Below are 16,532 nucleotides of genomic sequence, written 5' to 3' on the forward strand. Positions count from 1 at the left end.
ATGGTCACTGCAGTTGCAGGTTCCTCTGCAAGGGCTGCTATCCCAGGTAAAGCCCCCTCAGACAGTGAGGAGGACACTTCTTCTCCTGCTATAATTCAGGAAGAAGCATTGGTGGACGCACTAGTTGTGGCAGTGCAAGAAACCTTAAAACTTGAGGCTTTACCGGCAGAGGCAACTGAAACAGAGAGGCCTTTTGGGACTAATAAGCCCATCAAGACGGCGAAGGCTTTTCCTGTACCTAAATGTTTTGGAAATCAGATTAAAGGAGAATGGGAACATTCTAAACGTACCTTTACTATTTCCAAGCGTATTGCTAGACGCTATCCGTTTGAGGAATCCATCATTAAGAAATGGACGGTACCACCAGTCGTGGATCCGCCTATTTCCAGGCTGAATAAAGCCACGGTTATTCCAGTGGAGGACACTTCGTCCTTTAAGGATCCGGTGGATCGAAAGATAGAAGCGGAGTCCCGCACTATCTTTTCTCTGATAGGGTCAGCATTTAGACCAGTAATTGTTATTGGTCTAGTTTCCCAGACACTTACAGAATGGGCGAAAATGGTACGCCAAGATCTTAGGGGAAAAGATATTCCCCAGGAGACATCTGATTTGATAGAACAGATCATACAAGGGCTACGGTTTATCTGTGACGCAGCCTTGGACACTACTCCCTTGTTAGGGCATGCATCTAAGTTAGCAGTGATCCTCAGACGTGTGCTGTGGTTAAAATGCTGGTCAGCTGACCTAGGTTCCAAAAAGACTTTGACCAATCTCCCTTTCCAGGGGAATCGTCTATTTGGAGCCAACCTAGATGAAATCATTAAGGATGCCACCGGGGGCAAGAGTACTTTTTTGCCACAGGCTGCAAAAGCTAAGGAACCTCGCAACAAGCGAGGACCTTTCTTTACCGCCCATAAAGGGCGCCCGGCTGGTACTTCCGGGAAAGGCAAGACTCCCCCAGGAGGGTTCAAGAAGGGCTGGTCGGACAAGCAGAGGACCAACCCAGCCAAACCCGAAGTAAAGGAGTACACAGCCTGAAGGTGCGCCCCCACCCGATTTCAGGGTGGGGGGACGTTTTCACCGGTATTCAGGACATTAGATCGAGCATCAACCACTACTACCGGTGCGATTCTTCCCTTCCAACATTTAAGTACAGGAAGCGGTAGTTACCGTTCCCTGTATAGATCTTTTCCTTTACCTTTTCCTAAGATTAGTCCCGATACCTCACAGGAATCGGATCTGATTGACCAGATAGGCCAAGTAGCCTCTAGTCGGGTGACTTCGGTCCCTGAGGTTCAACCAGAAAAGATCACCTTTCCTGATAACTATCAGGTATCTGATAAATGTGTGGGAACAGAAAACGACCAGACTTTCTCGGATGGTCGGGGCCAGATAGCTCTAGGGACGCCTGGTTCAGATCCAATCAGCGCCAGTGGTCCTAGAAATTCTAGGCTGGCCTCTTCAAGCCGGCCTGGCCGACTTGGACATGTTAGTCGCAGACGTTCCGTGGGAACTTCGTCTCAGGGAGTGTCTGTAGTCTCAAGGACCTATTTACCTTCGTGCTTTACAGTCGCTGGTTTTAATGGCCTGGCCATTGAGACCCAAGTACTGAAGGACAGAGGTTTGTCTACTTCAGTCATTCCTACCCTTATTAAAGCAAGGAAAGCGACTTCCAGCAAAGTCTATTATCACACATGGAAGACTTATATTGCGTGGTGCGAATCTTTAGGATTTCCTCCACGTACCTATTCGGTGTCTCGAAGATTGGCCTTTTTGCAACAAGGGGTTGAGCAGAAGCTAGCCTTGAGCACCATCAAGGGTCAAGTTTCAGCATTAGCAATCTTCTTTCAGAAACCTTTAGCTACCAAATCCTTGGTGCGGAATTTCATCCAGGGGGTGCGGCACCTGGCTCCTCCAGTCCGCGCGCCCTTACCGCCCTGGGATCTTAATTTGGTTTTGTCGGTTCTACAGAAACCTCCCTTTGAAAACATCAGGGAGATTCCCTTGCTTACTTTATCCCAGAAGGTGGTCTTCTTGGTGGCTATTACTTCTGCTCGCAGGGTGTCAGAACTGGCTGCATTATCATGCCAGTCCCCATACCTAGTGATTCATAGGGATAAGGTAGTACTTCATCCTAAGCCATCTTTTCTTCCTAAGGTGGTTTCAGATTTTCATCTGAATGAAGATATTGTACTACCTTCCTTGTGTCCTCAGCCCAAGCATCATCGGGAACATGCGTTGCATTCCTTGGATGTGGTTCGGGCAATCAGGGTATACCTGAAAGCTACGGAATCATTCCGTAAGACGGATTCACTTTTTGTGATCACGGATGGCCCCAGAAAGGGTTTGCCGGCATCTGCCGCGACCATTGCCAAATGGATTAGACAAACGGTGGTACAGGCTTATTCTATTAAGGGTCAGAGTCCTCCGTTCCCTGTTAGGGCGCACTCCACTCGAGCGCTCAGTACTTCCTGGGCCTTTCGCCATCAGGCGTCAGTGGTCCAGGTATGTAAGGCGGCCACTTGGTCGTCGGTACATACCTTTACTAAATTCTATAAAATTGATGTGACGGCATCGGCGGATGCCTCATTTGGCCGCAAGGTTTTGCAGGCCGCAATTTGAGGAGACCGGTGGTCTACCTCGAGGGTTTTTTTCTGTTTGAAAATTGTTTTGTTGAGTCTCATCATTAAGGATGAGCATTGTAAACTTCTAGTTGGCACCGGTTGGGCCTTCTAGATTGGGATTTGATTTACATTTTCCCACCCCTCAGTTGTGATACTGCTCTGGGACGTCCCGAAGGTGGTGTATCACCGAGGACTACGTCTGTCGATGAGCGCTAGAGAAAAATGGATTTTTGTAAAATCTTACCGTAAAATCCTTTTCTCTTAGCTCATCGACAGACGTAGTCCCCGCCCCTCTGTTTTGGAGTTGGGTTGGGTTAAATTCTCTAAGCACTGCTTTTTCACATAACTGATTTGCTGAGGCAGAGAGAGAGAGGATATACCCTCTGGGACTGCCCCTAGGGTGTGGCCAGAGCTTTTTAATTTCCTGTCTAGTCCTGCTCCTGCGGAGGTAACATAACCCGAAGGTGGTGTATCACCGAGGACTACGTCTGTCGATGAGCTAAGAGAAAAGGATTTTACGGTAAGATTTTACAAAAATCCATTTTTTTGTGGAGCGGTTTTAACGTGTCTTCACGCTCCTCAAATGCTTCAAAACTGCCCATAGGGTGTTTGGGAAGCATTTTTAACTCTTCACTAAAGTTTGTGAAAAGCCAGTCTAACGCCCATACTAAAGCTCATTAATGCAAGCATAACGCTATAGGAGCGTTTGTTAAGCGTAAGTGTGAACAAGCCCTAAGTAAAACCAGTTCAGAAAGGCCCTTAAAGCTTTTGTTACCCCAACTGTTCATATTCCCGATACTGTATGTGTCTGCTGTACCAGGTACTTGTATTGAAAAGTATCCTGTTTTCTTTGTATTGCTTCCTTTGTGTTTAATCCCCGGTGTTTCAGCCAGTCCCTCTGCTTTCCTATTAAAAACTGACTACACTAAGCAGGAGGGCACACCGTGGTTAGTTCTCTAGCTATGCTGGGAACTCAGTGTACTCTGGGGAGGTTAGTGTGTTATTGCCTCTCCTCCCCCCAGCTCTTATGCAGCTGAGAACAGAAAGAATGTGATCACTTATTAAAAAAAGGTAAAAGGGTATTTATAATGTGTGTGTTGTGTTTTTTTTTAATCTATACAGACGTGTTTTGCTTTTCATTTCTATTTTAAGCCGAATGGGTTGTTTTACAAGGTGATCGTTTACAATCATTTTAAGCTGATGTTTGCTGATAAAATAGTACCAGGCACCTTGAAGAGATGCCAACCATTAATTTTTTTATTTTTAAAAGTTAAAAATGTATTTAAAGGTTCATTGTACCACTACAGGAAGTTATTCACTTTTTTTATTTTTATTTTTTTTAATCCTACTGAAACATCACTGATGGCGTCATAAATGATAATTTATGTTTGTGTTTTAAAGGTGCACGGTCTCGGTTAAGCAGGCGTCACAGTATGGAAAATTTGGAACTTGTTAAGTTAACCCCAGATAAGGTAATAAAGCAAATATTTTCTTTCTCTGCATCTGATATACAGCTATATTTTTGTAGAATACATTATAGCCCCCCCCCCCCTCTTACTTTCATGCTTGCACGATACCTTGGCAGCGTTAAAACACTGCTCAAAGAAATTTTTTGTTTAATTTCTCTTTATTAAAAATTTTTTAAGAAACAAAGACAACACAATCCGACATTGTGTACTCCAATAAACAATGGAATAATGCAATAACACCACATAGCTTTCAATACATCTTACTGCTCAAAGAAATTAAAGGAACACCTTGAAAATACATTAGATCTCAATGGTTAAAAATATCATGCTGGATATCTATAGTGATGTGGACTGGGTAATGCGTTAGAAACGAAAGGATGCCACATCATTTGATGGAAATTAAAATTATCAACCTACAGAGGGCTGAACTCCGACACCCCCAAAAATCAGAGCGAAAAAATTATGCCGCAGGCTAGTCCATTTAGCTGAAATTTCGTTGCAGCAACTAAAAATGGTCCCCAGGCGTGCTTGTATGCATGCCTGACAACGTCCGGGCATGCTCGCAATAAGACGACGGATGGTGTCCTGGGGTATTTCCTCCCAGATCTGGACCAGGGCATCACTGAGCTCCTCAACAGACTGAGGGGCAACCTGGCAGCGTCAGATGGACCAACACATAATCTATTGGATTTAGGTCAGGCGAGGCTGGTGGCCATTCAATGATATCAATTCCTTCATTCTCCAGGAACTGGCTGCATACTCTCGCCACATAGGGCCTGGTATTGTCATGCACCAGGAGGAAACTAGGACCCACTGCACCAGTGTAGGGTTTGACAATGGTTCCAAGGATTTCATCCTAATTCCTAACGGCAGTCAGGGTGCCATTGTCTAGCCTGTAGAGTTCTGTGTGTCCCTCCATGTTAATGCCTCCCCAGATCATCACTGTCCCACCACCAAACCGGTCGTGCTGAACAATGTTACAGGCAGCATAACATTCTCCACGGCTTCTCCAGACCCTTTTTACGTCTGTCACATGTGCTCAGGGTGAACCTGCTCCTATCTGTAAAAAGCACAGGGTGGCGGACCTGCCAATTCTGGTGTTCAATGGCAAATGCCAATTGAGCTCCACAGTGCCGGGCAGTGGTCACCCTCATGAAGTCGGTTTCTGGTTGTTTGGTCAGAGACATTCACAGTCCTGCTTATGTTAAGGACCTTCTACAGTCCCCTCCAGCTCTCCTAGAGTAACTGCCTGTCTCCTGAAATCTCCTCCATGCTCTTGAGACTGTGCAGGAAGACACAGCAAACCTTCTGACCATGGCACATATTAATGTGCCATCCCGGAGGAGTTGGACTGCCTGTGAGACTTCTATAGGGTCCAGGTATCACTTCATGCTATCAGTAGTGACACTGACCCCTAGCCAAATGCAAAACTAGTGAAAAACAGGAAAAACATTTCAGTGGCCTCCACCTGTAAAACCATACCTGTTTTGGGGGTTGTATCAAGACCCCCCCCCCCCTCCACATAGGCAGAGGAATATGGAAACTTGCAGTGCTGTGAATAGACAAGCTCTCTGCTTATCTGTCTCTGATTCCCTTCCCCGGCATAAATTTTCAGCTGCTTGTATCTTGTGTGTCGTAGAGCTTGATAACACAGGAGCGGAGCAGCAGAAAAGACGGGACTTAGGGCTTTAGAGACAGATATGTTTACATCCACTTTAATTGAACAAGCTGAAGGTAAACGCGATTGGTTACCATGCACAGCTGAGCCAGATTTTGCACTCTCCAGTTTTAGAAACACAACTCAATTGTGTTCTGACAGCAGGGACTGGTTGTTTTTTTGACAGTGGTAACAGGAATTTACATTTTTTTTCATTTAAGAACGCCCACACTTTAGATGTAAGATAGATAACTTTATTTGTCGTTTACGTATAATGACATTTCTTATAATATTGTTTACAGCAGCAATATTCTAATTCATCATAACCACACATACCCACGTGTCCAACCTTAAAAGGTTAATTTACCTTTACACAAAAAATTTTGTCTGGGGATTTTAAAACCCCCCTCTTCACCCTCTTCTGGGACAGACCAGATGGATTCTGATTAGTCAGCACCATCAATATGAAAAAAAAAAAAATGAATGTGAAAAAAAATCATGCCTGAAGTTTCCTTTAAGAGAAGGGTCATACTTACCTTTCTGGAGACCTGTGTTTGCTACCCCACTTCTCATTTCTATTGCTGCGGCCCTTGTCAGTCCCTTCAGCACTTTCAGGAGTGTCGAATGGCTATGTTCCTTACTCCAAGCTATGGATTCTTCCTCCCAACCCGATGTCACTTCTGAATTTATCACCACTCTGGATATTTATATGTATTTTTTATGTTTTCTGGATATACTCTTTTAAATCTTACTATCTTTTACCTGTTAAAAAAAAAACCTTATTAACAAACCACTATTGCTGCAGGGCACTGGAAAGATGAATGCAGTGTATTTGGGACACAACACACCATTTGAACATACAGTGCATCCGGAAAGTATTCACAGCATTTCACTTTCTCTTTCGTTCATCGATGGACACAGCGTTCCATAAACCATAACTGTGGGTTATATTGCCTCCTCCGGGAGTAAGACTAGGCAGAACAAAAAACACCTGGCAAGTTCATGGGCCATCCTCAGCTGGTATATTACCCCCCCCCCCTTTCTGCTCTAGGTAATCAGTTTTAATCTGTCTAGTTAGGAGTAAGGACCTAGGCTCCTGGCTGGAATCTTTAGTCCTAGCAATTTTCTCCATCCTTACATCTTTTTTGTTTTCTCTTGGGAGATCTACAATCAACTGCCAGGCTGGGCGAAGGGCTGGATAATCTAGATCCAGTGGTTCCCCCAAACCCCAGCCAGTGAGTGCGTGCAGGTCGGCTGCATCATAGTCTCATGGACAGAGGCTGGTCCCGCGAGTTAAACGTCTCGCAGGGTCACATAGGACCGGGCTTGGGTCTGAGTCGCAGCGGTCCCTTGGCTGACAGCTCCCCTACTTCGGTGGTGAGGAGTTCTGTCTGGAGAGTTACCCTCTCCATGGAAGGGTAAGCACAGTCCCCCTTCTCCCCTTTTGGTTGTTTTCTTTGGGTTGGACGCAGGTAACCCCCAGGGACGGTCAGACCTGCCTGCAGGTTCCCTCCTCCCATCCTTAAATCTCTCACTGAGCTGGGCTTCCCCCATTCCCCCCCTGTGTAGTGTAGGAGACCCCTGGGTGCATGCCCTGCTGAGTGCAGTGGGGTCCTGGTGCAGAGTGCACAGCAGAGTCTCCCCTAAACGTGTGTCCTACCTTTAGGGGGGGTCCTTGCAGGGGGTGCAGGAAATATCCTGGCAGCATGCTTCAGTGTTTGTAGCTGATGGTGGCCATTTTCCCTTTGTCTGGTTTATTTCCGGTTGGTGGCCATGTTTGTGTAGTGGGATGATGTCAGGGGGTCCATTTTCCCTTAGTCTGGCTGGTCTCCGTTTGGCAGCCATGTTTGGAGATGCTGGAGACAACTAAAGCCTCGTGGGGATGCCAAAGCTCCTCCTCTTCCTCCTTAGTTTCCTCTTCCTGTGCTCGGGACATATGAACAGGGATAGCGTCCATGATGATGCTGGGTTCGAATTCTCTGCTCTCCGCTGAACGGTATGGTGAATCTTTGGGGGTCCCTGTTATCTCTCTCTCTGCTGATAGGTACCCTGAGCCTTGAGGGGGATCCTTTAGTGGTGCCGAAAGATTGTTTTTGCACTGCAAGGTCTTCCTTTCCATTTGGAGCCTCAGTGTCACATCTCACAATAGACTTTTATTTTTCAGCAGGGCTCCTGTGACCTGGTTAAGGCTCCTGTGTCCTGGTTAAGAGCTCTTATGTTTATCCTTGGGTTATTTTCCCCACCCCTTAATTTCCTTTTTGGCACTGCTTTTGGACGTCCCGCTAGTTATGATTTATGGAGCGTTGTGTCTGTCGAACGAAAGCGAAAATGGGATTTTTTGTACTTGCCGTAAAATCCATTTCTCTCAGTTCATCGATGGACACCTCACCCACCCCTCTATAGAGTTCTGATAATTCTAATACTGCTTGCTACTAAACTGATTACCTAGAGCAGAGAGGGGGATTATATACCAGCTGAGCACAGCCCATGAGTGTATCCAGGTGTATTTTGTTCTGCCTAGTCCTACTCCTGGAAGAGGCAATATAACCCATTAGTTATGATTGTCATTGAACTCAGGGAGATTGACTTTACAGTAAGTACAAAAATCACATTTATTCCACATTTTGTTACCTTACAACTTTATTCCAAAGTGGCTTAAATTCATTATTTTCCTCAAAATTCTACAAGCCATACCCCATAATGACAATGTGAAAGAAGTTTGTTTGAAATCTTTGCAACAGTATCTTTGTCACATTAAGCAGCGTTACCAAACAACCCCTGCTGGACTCTCGATAGAACCATAAGGAGAGGAGAGCCTAGGAAAATTGAACTAACTGTGAACAAATGAAATACATATTGATACACGAATAACATTTTTCTTCAAACTTTTTTTTTTTTTTTTTTAGGTGCAGAACTGGAATACTGAAATACTTGCGAAACAGAAGTCTCTTTTGTCTAAGCCATCAGCTAAAGTTATGTTTGTGAATAGACTTAAAGGCAAAAAGTATAAGAATAGTACTGCAAAAGTCCTACAGGACACCAGCAATTCATCTGATGCCAACAGAAAGATGGCAAACACTCAGCGGGTATGTATTGCACCCTGCAGTTCTTACAACTTTCTTATTACTGAAGACATTTGTAAAGCCGGCAAGGAATCTTTGTGTGTGTGTGTGTATGTATATGTGTATGTATATGTATGTGAATATGTGTATGTGTGTATATATATATATATATATATATATATATATATATTTATTTTGTGTGTGTGTGTATAAACTTCTCTTTCGTTCATTGACGGACACAGCTCCTGATCTTAACTATTGGGTTATACTGCCCCTACAGGAGTAGGATGCTAGGCAGAAAAAAGTCTGGCTATGCCTTTGGGCAGTCCCAAGGGATATACTCCCTCTCTCTCTGCTATAGGTACTCAGTTTTGTTACAAGCAGTGTCAGATAAATACAACTCCACAGAGGGGTGGGTGAGTATATCCCCTGGGACAGCCCATAGGCATAGCCAGACATTTTTTCTGCCTATTGTCCTACTCCTGTAGGGGGCAGTATAACTCAATAGTTAAGAAGATCAGGAACTGTGTCTGTCAATGAACGAAAGAGAAATATATAATATATATATAATATGCGCAAAGCTTTGCTACATGTGTTCCCCTGGGCATACCCCTATAATCCTAAATCACTCTGTGACAGCTCAGTTTTTTGTAAGTGTCCTAAGATGATGGACTTCTTCTCCCTTACAGGGAAATCATTTCCTTGACTAGCTTTTTTTTTTTTTTTCTGGATTCTTCAAACTGGCCAGCCCTATAACACACCACAAAAAAGAAAGAGGGTGCATTCCAATAATGCCACAAAAGTCTATTAGTTTTATTATTGGACATCATCATAGGCTTTTTTTCCCAATATGCAATTATTTGGTGGACCATATGTTCAAATATAGTGTTTCATGTACATGTGCCTTTAATTGTTTGTTTTTTTTTGTTTGCTCTTTCTATTAGAAGTGATTACCTGGTGTCTATATTCATCCATCCCTCCCCATCTCTATGATTAAGCCAGGATGGGTGATAGGGCGTAGCTAAGGTGAAAGGATGCCATGTGACTTTTGTGACATCATTGGAGTGCAGCCCCTTCTTTCACGGTGGTGTTTGTTCAGAGCGGGGACAGGTTTTAACCTCCCTGGCGGTATGATTCTTTTGGATTTTAGGTGCTGAAAGCGGTACCATTATTTTAGGTGCTGAAAGCATGTAATTCTTGTGAATGAGCAGCCCAAACCAACTGTATACATTTATTATATATATATGTGTATGTATACATATATTATATATATATATATATATATATATGTATATATATATATATGTATATATATATATACGTATATATATATACTGTATATATATGTATATATATATATACATATATTTACATAAAAAGTACAGTAAAACTGCAGGAAAGGGCACTGGGGGGCAATGTAATGTGATTTTATTTTATTTTGAACGATATCAGTGTGTTTGGTGCATTTTACATTCGAATTTGCCGCCGGTTCCACCCCCGGCGGACGTCACGTCGCCGGAGACGGAAGCCGGGGCTCGCAGACGATCGGGGGAGAGCTCCGCCGCCGCACACCGCTCGCAGTCTTCGCTGGATCCCGGAGAAAAGGTAAGTAAAACCTCCTCCAGCATCCAGCGATCTTCTTAGCGCTACCCCGAGTGTGACTCGGGGTTACCGCTTTTGGCACTAAAATCTTACCCCGAGTCACACTCGGGAATACCGCTAGGAAGGTTAATGGGCTTTACACCCAACTGGCTTTGCAGCAGAGGAGTGATTTGGCCACTTTCATGTAGTGAGGCCTCATGGATATCTTCCAACAGCCCTCTGCTGTTCACATGCCAGGAGCGGAAAATTGGAAGACGAATTACGTCAGCTGTCACTGCCTGGACCAAGGTGAATGGGCCTTTTATCTTGACATCTTCTGTTTCCTATGTCAGAAATTGGTAACTTCAGATGTGGACATCCTGGCGTCCAGGTACAACAGCATTTCCCGTTTGTAGCCAGGACCAAAGATTCTCAAGCACTGGCATTGGATGCTCAGGGAATTCCCTGGGTCCTATTACATTTTATACTAATCAATATTTAAAAGAATATGAAACTCATAGGATAAAGAGATAAATATTTCCAGTATTCTTAAGCATGTTTAAGCAGTTCATGTATGCCTTTTCTTAAGTCCAAATTCTGCCTGGACTGCTCTGCAGAATAGATCAAATAAAGAAACCAGTGGTTCCTATTGCACCAACTGGATCAGGAGAACCTGGTACACAGGCATACTCAAACTTCTAGGCGACAATTCCTAGCCTCTTCTAAACCTTCTGTCTCAGGGCCCCCTGTTCCATCCTACTTCAGAGAGGAGTTTCTCTGATTCTGTCATCCCTACATTGCTTAAAACTTGGAAACCCACTTCTAGAAAAAATTACTATCGTGCCTGTAAATCTTTCTTTGCCTGGTGTGTTCGCAGGCATTTCAATCCCAGAGATTTCTCAGCGCCTCGCATTCTGGCCTTTCTGCAATCAAGACTTGACCAGAACTTGGCCTTAGGGACTAATAAGGATAAGGTTTAGTCCTTGTCTGTTGTATTACAAAAACCTCTGCCTTTGTTTTCTCTGGGAAAAACACTTATTCAAGGTGTTTCTTATATTAGACCCCTCCTTACAACACCCTGTGCTTCCTTGGGATCTTGATTTGGTTCTCTCTGCATTGCCAAAACCACATCCTTTCAAAGTCTCTAAATGGCTATTGTATCCGTCAGCTCTGTCTCTGAGTTAGCGCCTCTCCTGTAAAGAGCCATTACCAATCCCTAAAAAAGACAAAATGGTTTTCTGCCCAAGACTTACTTTTCTGAGTAAAGTGGTATTTAACTTCCACTTTAGCAAAGACCTAGGCCTTTCCTCTTTGTAGCCTGCTCCTAAAGTGATTTTAAACCCACAACAGTAAAATCACTCTGTATATGCACTAAAGCATACTTGTTATACTCAATGAGGGGTAATCCTGCACATTGTGTAAAAAGGCTGTTTGATCCTGTCTTCTTTGCTCCTTCCCTTTTTTATACTGTCCCCAATCTATCTCCTGAGAGTACAGAGCCTTGGAAACACTATGCACATGCTCAGTTTGGTGTGTATTGGTAGAGATTATATTTATTTTTTGGGAGGGTGCATGTGATTGTTACAGGTCCAATCAGTACTGTCCAGGCAGGAGGTCATGCAGCCTTATAGGACAGTCAGAGGAGAATGAAAACCCCCTCCAAGCTTTAACCAGTGCTCGGCCGGACACTAATAGAAGTCACAAGACTGCTTTATACTGTTAATGAGAAAATGTATTTAGCGGTTTATATTTACTAAAATAATTGCATTTCTGTGTACCGTGGGAGACCAGATATAGTTAGTGCAGGGTCCTGGGTTTAGTAACACTTTAAGCATCCCAAAGAGATTGCTCTTCATTTTCAAAATGTTTTAAAAGCCATAGCTTCTGTAAGAAAGGTGGACTCTTGCTTTGTCTTGTTGTCAGGGTCTTCTGCTTCAAAATCTACATGACCAAGGTGGATAAGTCAAATTATCTCAAGAGCTAACACTCCAAAGGATAAAACCCCTCAAGCACTCTAATGTACTTGCTCCACAAGATTTATGGGGGTTTTCTGAGCATTCCAACATGAAGCTTCTGTTGTCCAGCTTTGCAAGCCTACCATCTGACCTTGAGTTGATACATTCTTCAAGTTTTACCAGGTGGTTGTTAAAGCTTCTACGCATGCAGATTTTGGCAGCAAGGGTTTTTGACCCCCTTTATTGTTGAGACTGTTGGCACAACTGTTTGCCTTGTTGCCCACCCTTCTAATTCATTGCCTTTTTTTAGTCAAGGCTCCCTTTAAAAATGATGGGACAGTTTGGAGGCACCCCATTCTAAAATGTAAAAACATTTATAATAGTTTTACATAATGCATCAACACAGTGCTGGGACAAGGTCATCCAGCGCCCAGGGCGAACATGCCAAACATGTGGTGCAAATCACATGCGATGTCTGGCATTGCAATATTGTGATTCGGCACTTAAACTGGCACACATGCATAGGTTCTTTTTTGTTGTTCAGCCAGTGGGCTGAATTGAAAAAAAAAAACACTTACAGATTCATCCATCCACACAAAAGGTGGATGAAGAAATCCCTTCCACGAGACGTATTCTGACGCTGGGGACTCTTCTCTGTCAGAGTACACTGATCAGCATTGCAGCTGATTGGCTGCAAGCTGCTGATCAAACAAGGATTTTCAGCAGGCTACCATTCTACAGAAGCTCCCATTCTGACAGGCAGCTTCTAACAGGCAAGGCCACACATAGATCAAAATTCAGCTGGTCCCTGCTGAACCGAACAAATTTTGTTTCATGTGTACCCAGCTTTACCTTAATTCCTTGTTGCAGTAGGCTCTCTCCAGTGCTGTGACTGGTACTCGGGAGCTCCTGGGTAAACTGTGAATGGGTCACACTCCAGCCTAATCATACCATACAGGGTTAATGTTCCTGTATGGTATGTGATGAGACTTTGGGTGGAAGAGGAGAGCACTGTAGCTGGCTGGAGAAAGTATACATGAGGCTATTTCCCCCAGCACTGCAAGGGTGGACTGTTTCACTTTGCTGGAGTTGGGCTGCAACATATCACTTGTTTATGGTCAATCTTTGACTAGGTTAGGAATATACGGGGACTTTTCAGGCTCCACATACTGTAGATGTATTCCACATACACACTTTATCTTATTAAAAGGCAGGATTTTCATTAAGATACAGTGTGTATGTGGAATATATCTACAGTATGTGGAGCCTGAAAAGTCCCAGTATATTCCTAACCTATTCAAAACATTTTACTTTCTCTTTAGTAAACCTGCACTGCAAGGGTCAGTACAGGTTTACAGCACATCATTGCACAGTGTAAAACAGGACAGGACACATCGGGACTCACAGGAGGAGGAAATGCAGTCTGCTATCTGTCTCTTATCTTCAGTGTGCAGAGGAGGAGAGGAGAGGAGAGCTCCGATGTCTGCTGGGCAGAAAGCAGTGATGAGGCTGCAGTGTAGTGTGCTCTGCTTGCTCCGCCCACCTGTACAGGAGCTCTCACGGTCCCGATCCAACCAGCCAGCCTGTACGAAACCTGTGCCCAGGAGAGTGTTCCTCTCCTTTCCAGCAAGGGGCGGGAAGCCTGCAGAAGATATGGGCGCATTGTTGGCTCTGATTTTGGACATGTTTTAGCAACACAGGAGCTTAAAAACAAGGTGATTCTTCAGTGTTTTGGCGCCCCCTCCCACACTCCTCCTACACTCCGCCCAGGGCAGCTGCCCTTCCCGCCCACCCCTTGTACCGGCCCTGCATCAACATCCACACATAGGACACCCAACGTTAGAGGTGATTTATTCTTCCAAAGCGAATACACTTTTGCAAACTGGTACTGACTAGTATTCCAATGTTTCTTTTATCTCTCCGTCACTTAGCTAATGTGACTCCAACACTGGTGGAGAGGGGCAGGGGAGAGTCAAACAAGGATGCTATGCAGGCGACATCCTCCTTATCGGAATTATGCCATTGGTCGTTAGGACGCCGGCAGGTAGAAGGTTGTAATGGTGCAGAATAAAAACCTGTGCTTTTGTGTAACTAAAAGGCAGGCTTCATCAACATGCTAGTTTGTACACAATCTTTGGGCAATTTTAAGGAATTTTGCCAAGGCACGCCTGAAGAAACCTCAAGGCACCCTGGTTGAATGTACGCTTAATATACTGTAAGAGGAATTTTGAATTCAACATTCAGTTTTATTTTTTGTAGTACAGTGCACCACAGAGGCCACCCTCCCTATTTCTTGTTTACTCTGCATTGCAGACTACATAACTGAAGTAAGGTTAGAGGGGAAGTGCCCAGGGGGTGTGTCCTCAAAAGACTTGCCAGTGTCCAATCACCTGAAGGTACCATAGGCTGTGACTTCTGATTCTGTGGCAGGGAAAGCACTCTCTTTATGTTTATTTAGAACTCATTGCTTGGTGTACAATGTCCACTTACTTGAGATCTTAGGGTAAATTATGTGGTAATTCTTCATTAGAAGTTCTATAGTTCTAGGCTTCCAAAGTGTGTATGCCAAAACCTTTAGTACAATAGGTTAAGAGATCCGTTTGTATCTGGCTGTTTGGGCTAAGTATGAATTTGTAGGCTGAAGGATATGATTGCATTTGCAAAGTCACTTTTTAATGAAGTATAAATCCCAGTGGCGAGACCTTTTTTTTTTTTTTTTTTTTTTTTCTCTACTTCCTGGTAGATGAAACAGGAAATGAAATGAAAGGAAATATTTACAAAGTAAGAGGTATTTCCTTCTTATATAGTTGCCACAAATATGGATGTGCCCACTAAAAGATTGATTCTCACCTCCTGTTTGCTGACAACGCTAAGTTGTACGTTTTTGATTTCTGTCTGTGACAAAAGTCATTAGGGTGAATATAGAAGGTGAATGTACACCAAAACACTTCAGATATATACTTTTTATGTAACCTCTATGGCTACCTTGATATGTAATAGAGTGTCACTGAAATCTCAACAAGTAGCCCTGTTTATAAATCCAGGGAAAAGGAGTGCTCAGAAGTAAACTGCTTATACTATACTTCAAAATCTTTCCTTTTATTTACTGTATGCTCAAATCCGTAGCCTATAGCTGAAATGTAATAAGCTTCTCTGATCCAGAAGGGTGTTCAAAGTGAGAGCCTAAATCGTTAAATTATAAATAAACACAAGACCAGAAGGAAGACTGAACTGAAGTTGCAATAGTGTGGGCTTCTCTTTTGGTCATGCACAGTAACTTTGACCATTGAGCTGGTTTTCAAATAATCATATTTTTGCTCCTTGTCTTTAGAAAACAGCGGTTGTGGACAGCATAGGAGATGAAGGCTTTTTTGATCTATTGAGTCGGTTTCAAAGCAACAGAATGGATGACCAGCGGTGCAGCTTACAGGGCAAGAACTTTATGAATGTTCCCACAGCCACATGTTCAACGCCTCCAAAATCCATGAGAAAATGTATGTCACACATTTGTTCATGAATGGAAAACATGTCGATATAAATGTATGAAGTTTGCTGGAAAAAAGCTAGATGTACTGCATTTCTGCTTTTGTGTGGTGCATTTTTTTGCTGGAAAAAAAGCCAGATGTACTGCATTTCTGCCTTTGTGTGGTGCAGGCATTTTTTTTTAAAGCTGAACTCCAGGCAAGCAGTTGTATACAATAGTGAAATACATATATGAGCTGTTTCACCTACCTAAGGGTTTGTATTTATGCCCATCGAGTCCTGTGATTTACTCAGCTCTGCCACACAGCACAGTCCTGCCTTGGAGGGCATATATTTGTTGCAGTTTTACTTTCACTTACAGGTCTTCTCCCCTCCCTGTGATTGGAAAGTGAACAGAGCAGCTTTACACTGAAGAGTTCATTTCACTGTCACTAAACTCTATTAGCATGCACCTTTCTCCCTTCCCCTCTCTGAGTTCTGCTGTACAGGGACTGCAAACGGCTTGCACCAGGTCAACTTCAGGTACTTACACAGCTTGCATTAAAAATATTTATGATGTATTAATATAGGCAAAGCTGCATTAGTTTGTGTCTTTTTTCATCTGCCTGGAGCTCCGCTTTAAGTGAAAATGTTTGTGTGCATAGTTTATACTCTATACTAGTGGTTACACAGCTCTTTACAGGTTGAACTGGCTAAAACCA

The 16,532-nt window shown here is 43.6% G+C and overlaps 1 protein-coding gene across 2 annotated transcripts in view; it reads left to right on the forward strand.

The window, feature by feature from the left end:
* GPSM2 (G protein signaling modulator 2) overlaps positions 1-16,532 on the forward strand; it is a 123,766-nt gene that overhangs the window by 84,283 nt on the left and 22,951 nt on the right. For both annotated transcript variants that reach the window (XM_082264772.1, XM_082264773.1), the window contains 3 exons: positions 4,026-4,096; positions 8,657-8,836; positions 15,680-15,842. In XM_082264772.1, the coding sequence (XP_082120898.1) occupies positions 4,026-4,096; positions 8,657-8,836; positions 15,680-15,842 (414 nt within the window). The remainder of the gene's footprint in view (positions 1-4,025; positions 4,097-8,656; positions 8,837-15,679; positions 15,843-16,532) is intronic.

The sequence above is a fragment of the Pelophylax lessonae genome (assembly GCF_965119305.1).
Source record: "Pelophylax lessonae genome assembly, chromosome: 8".
Classification (NCBI taxonomy): domain Eukaryota; kingdom Metazoa; phylum Chordata; class Amphibia; order Anura; family Ranidae; genus Pelophylax; species Pelophylax lessonae.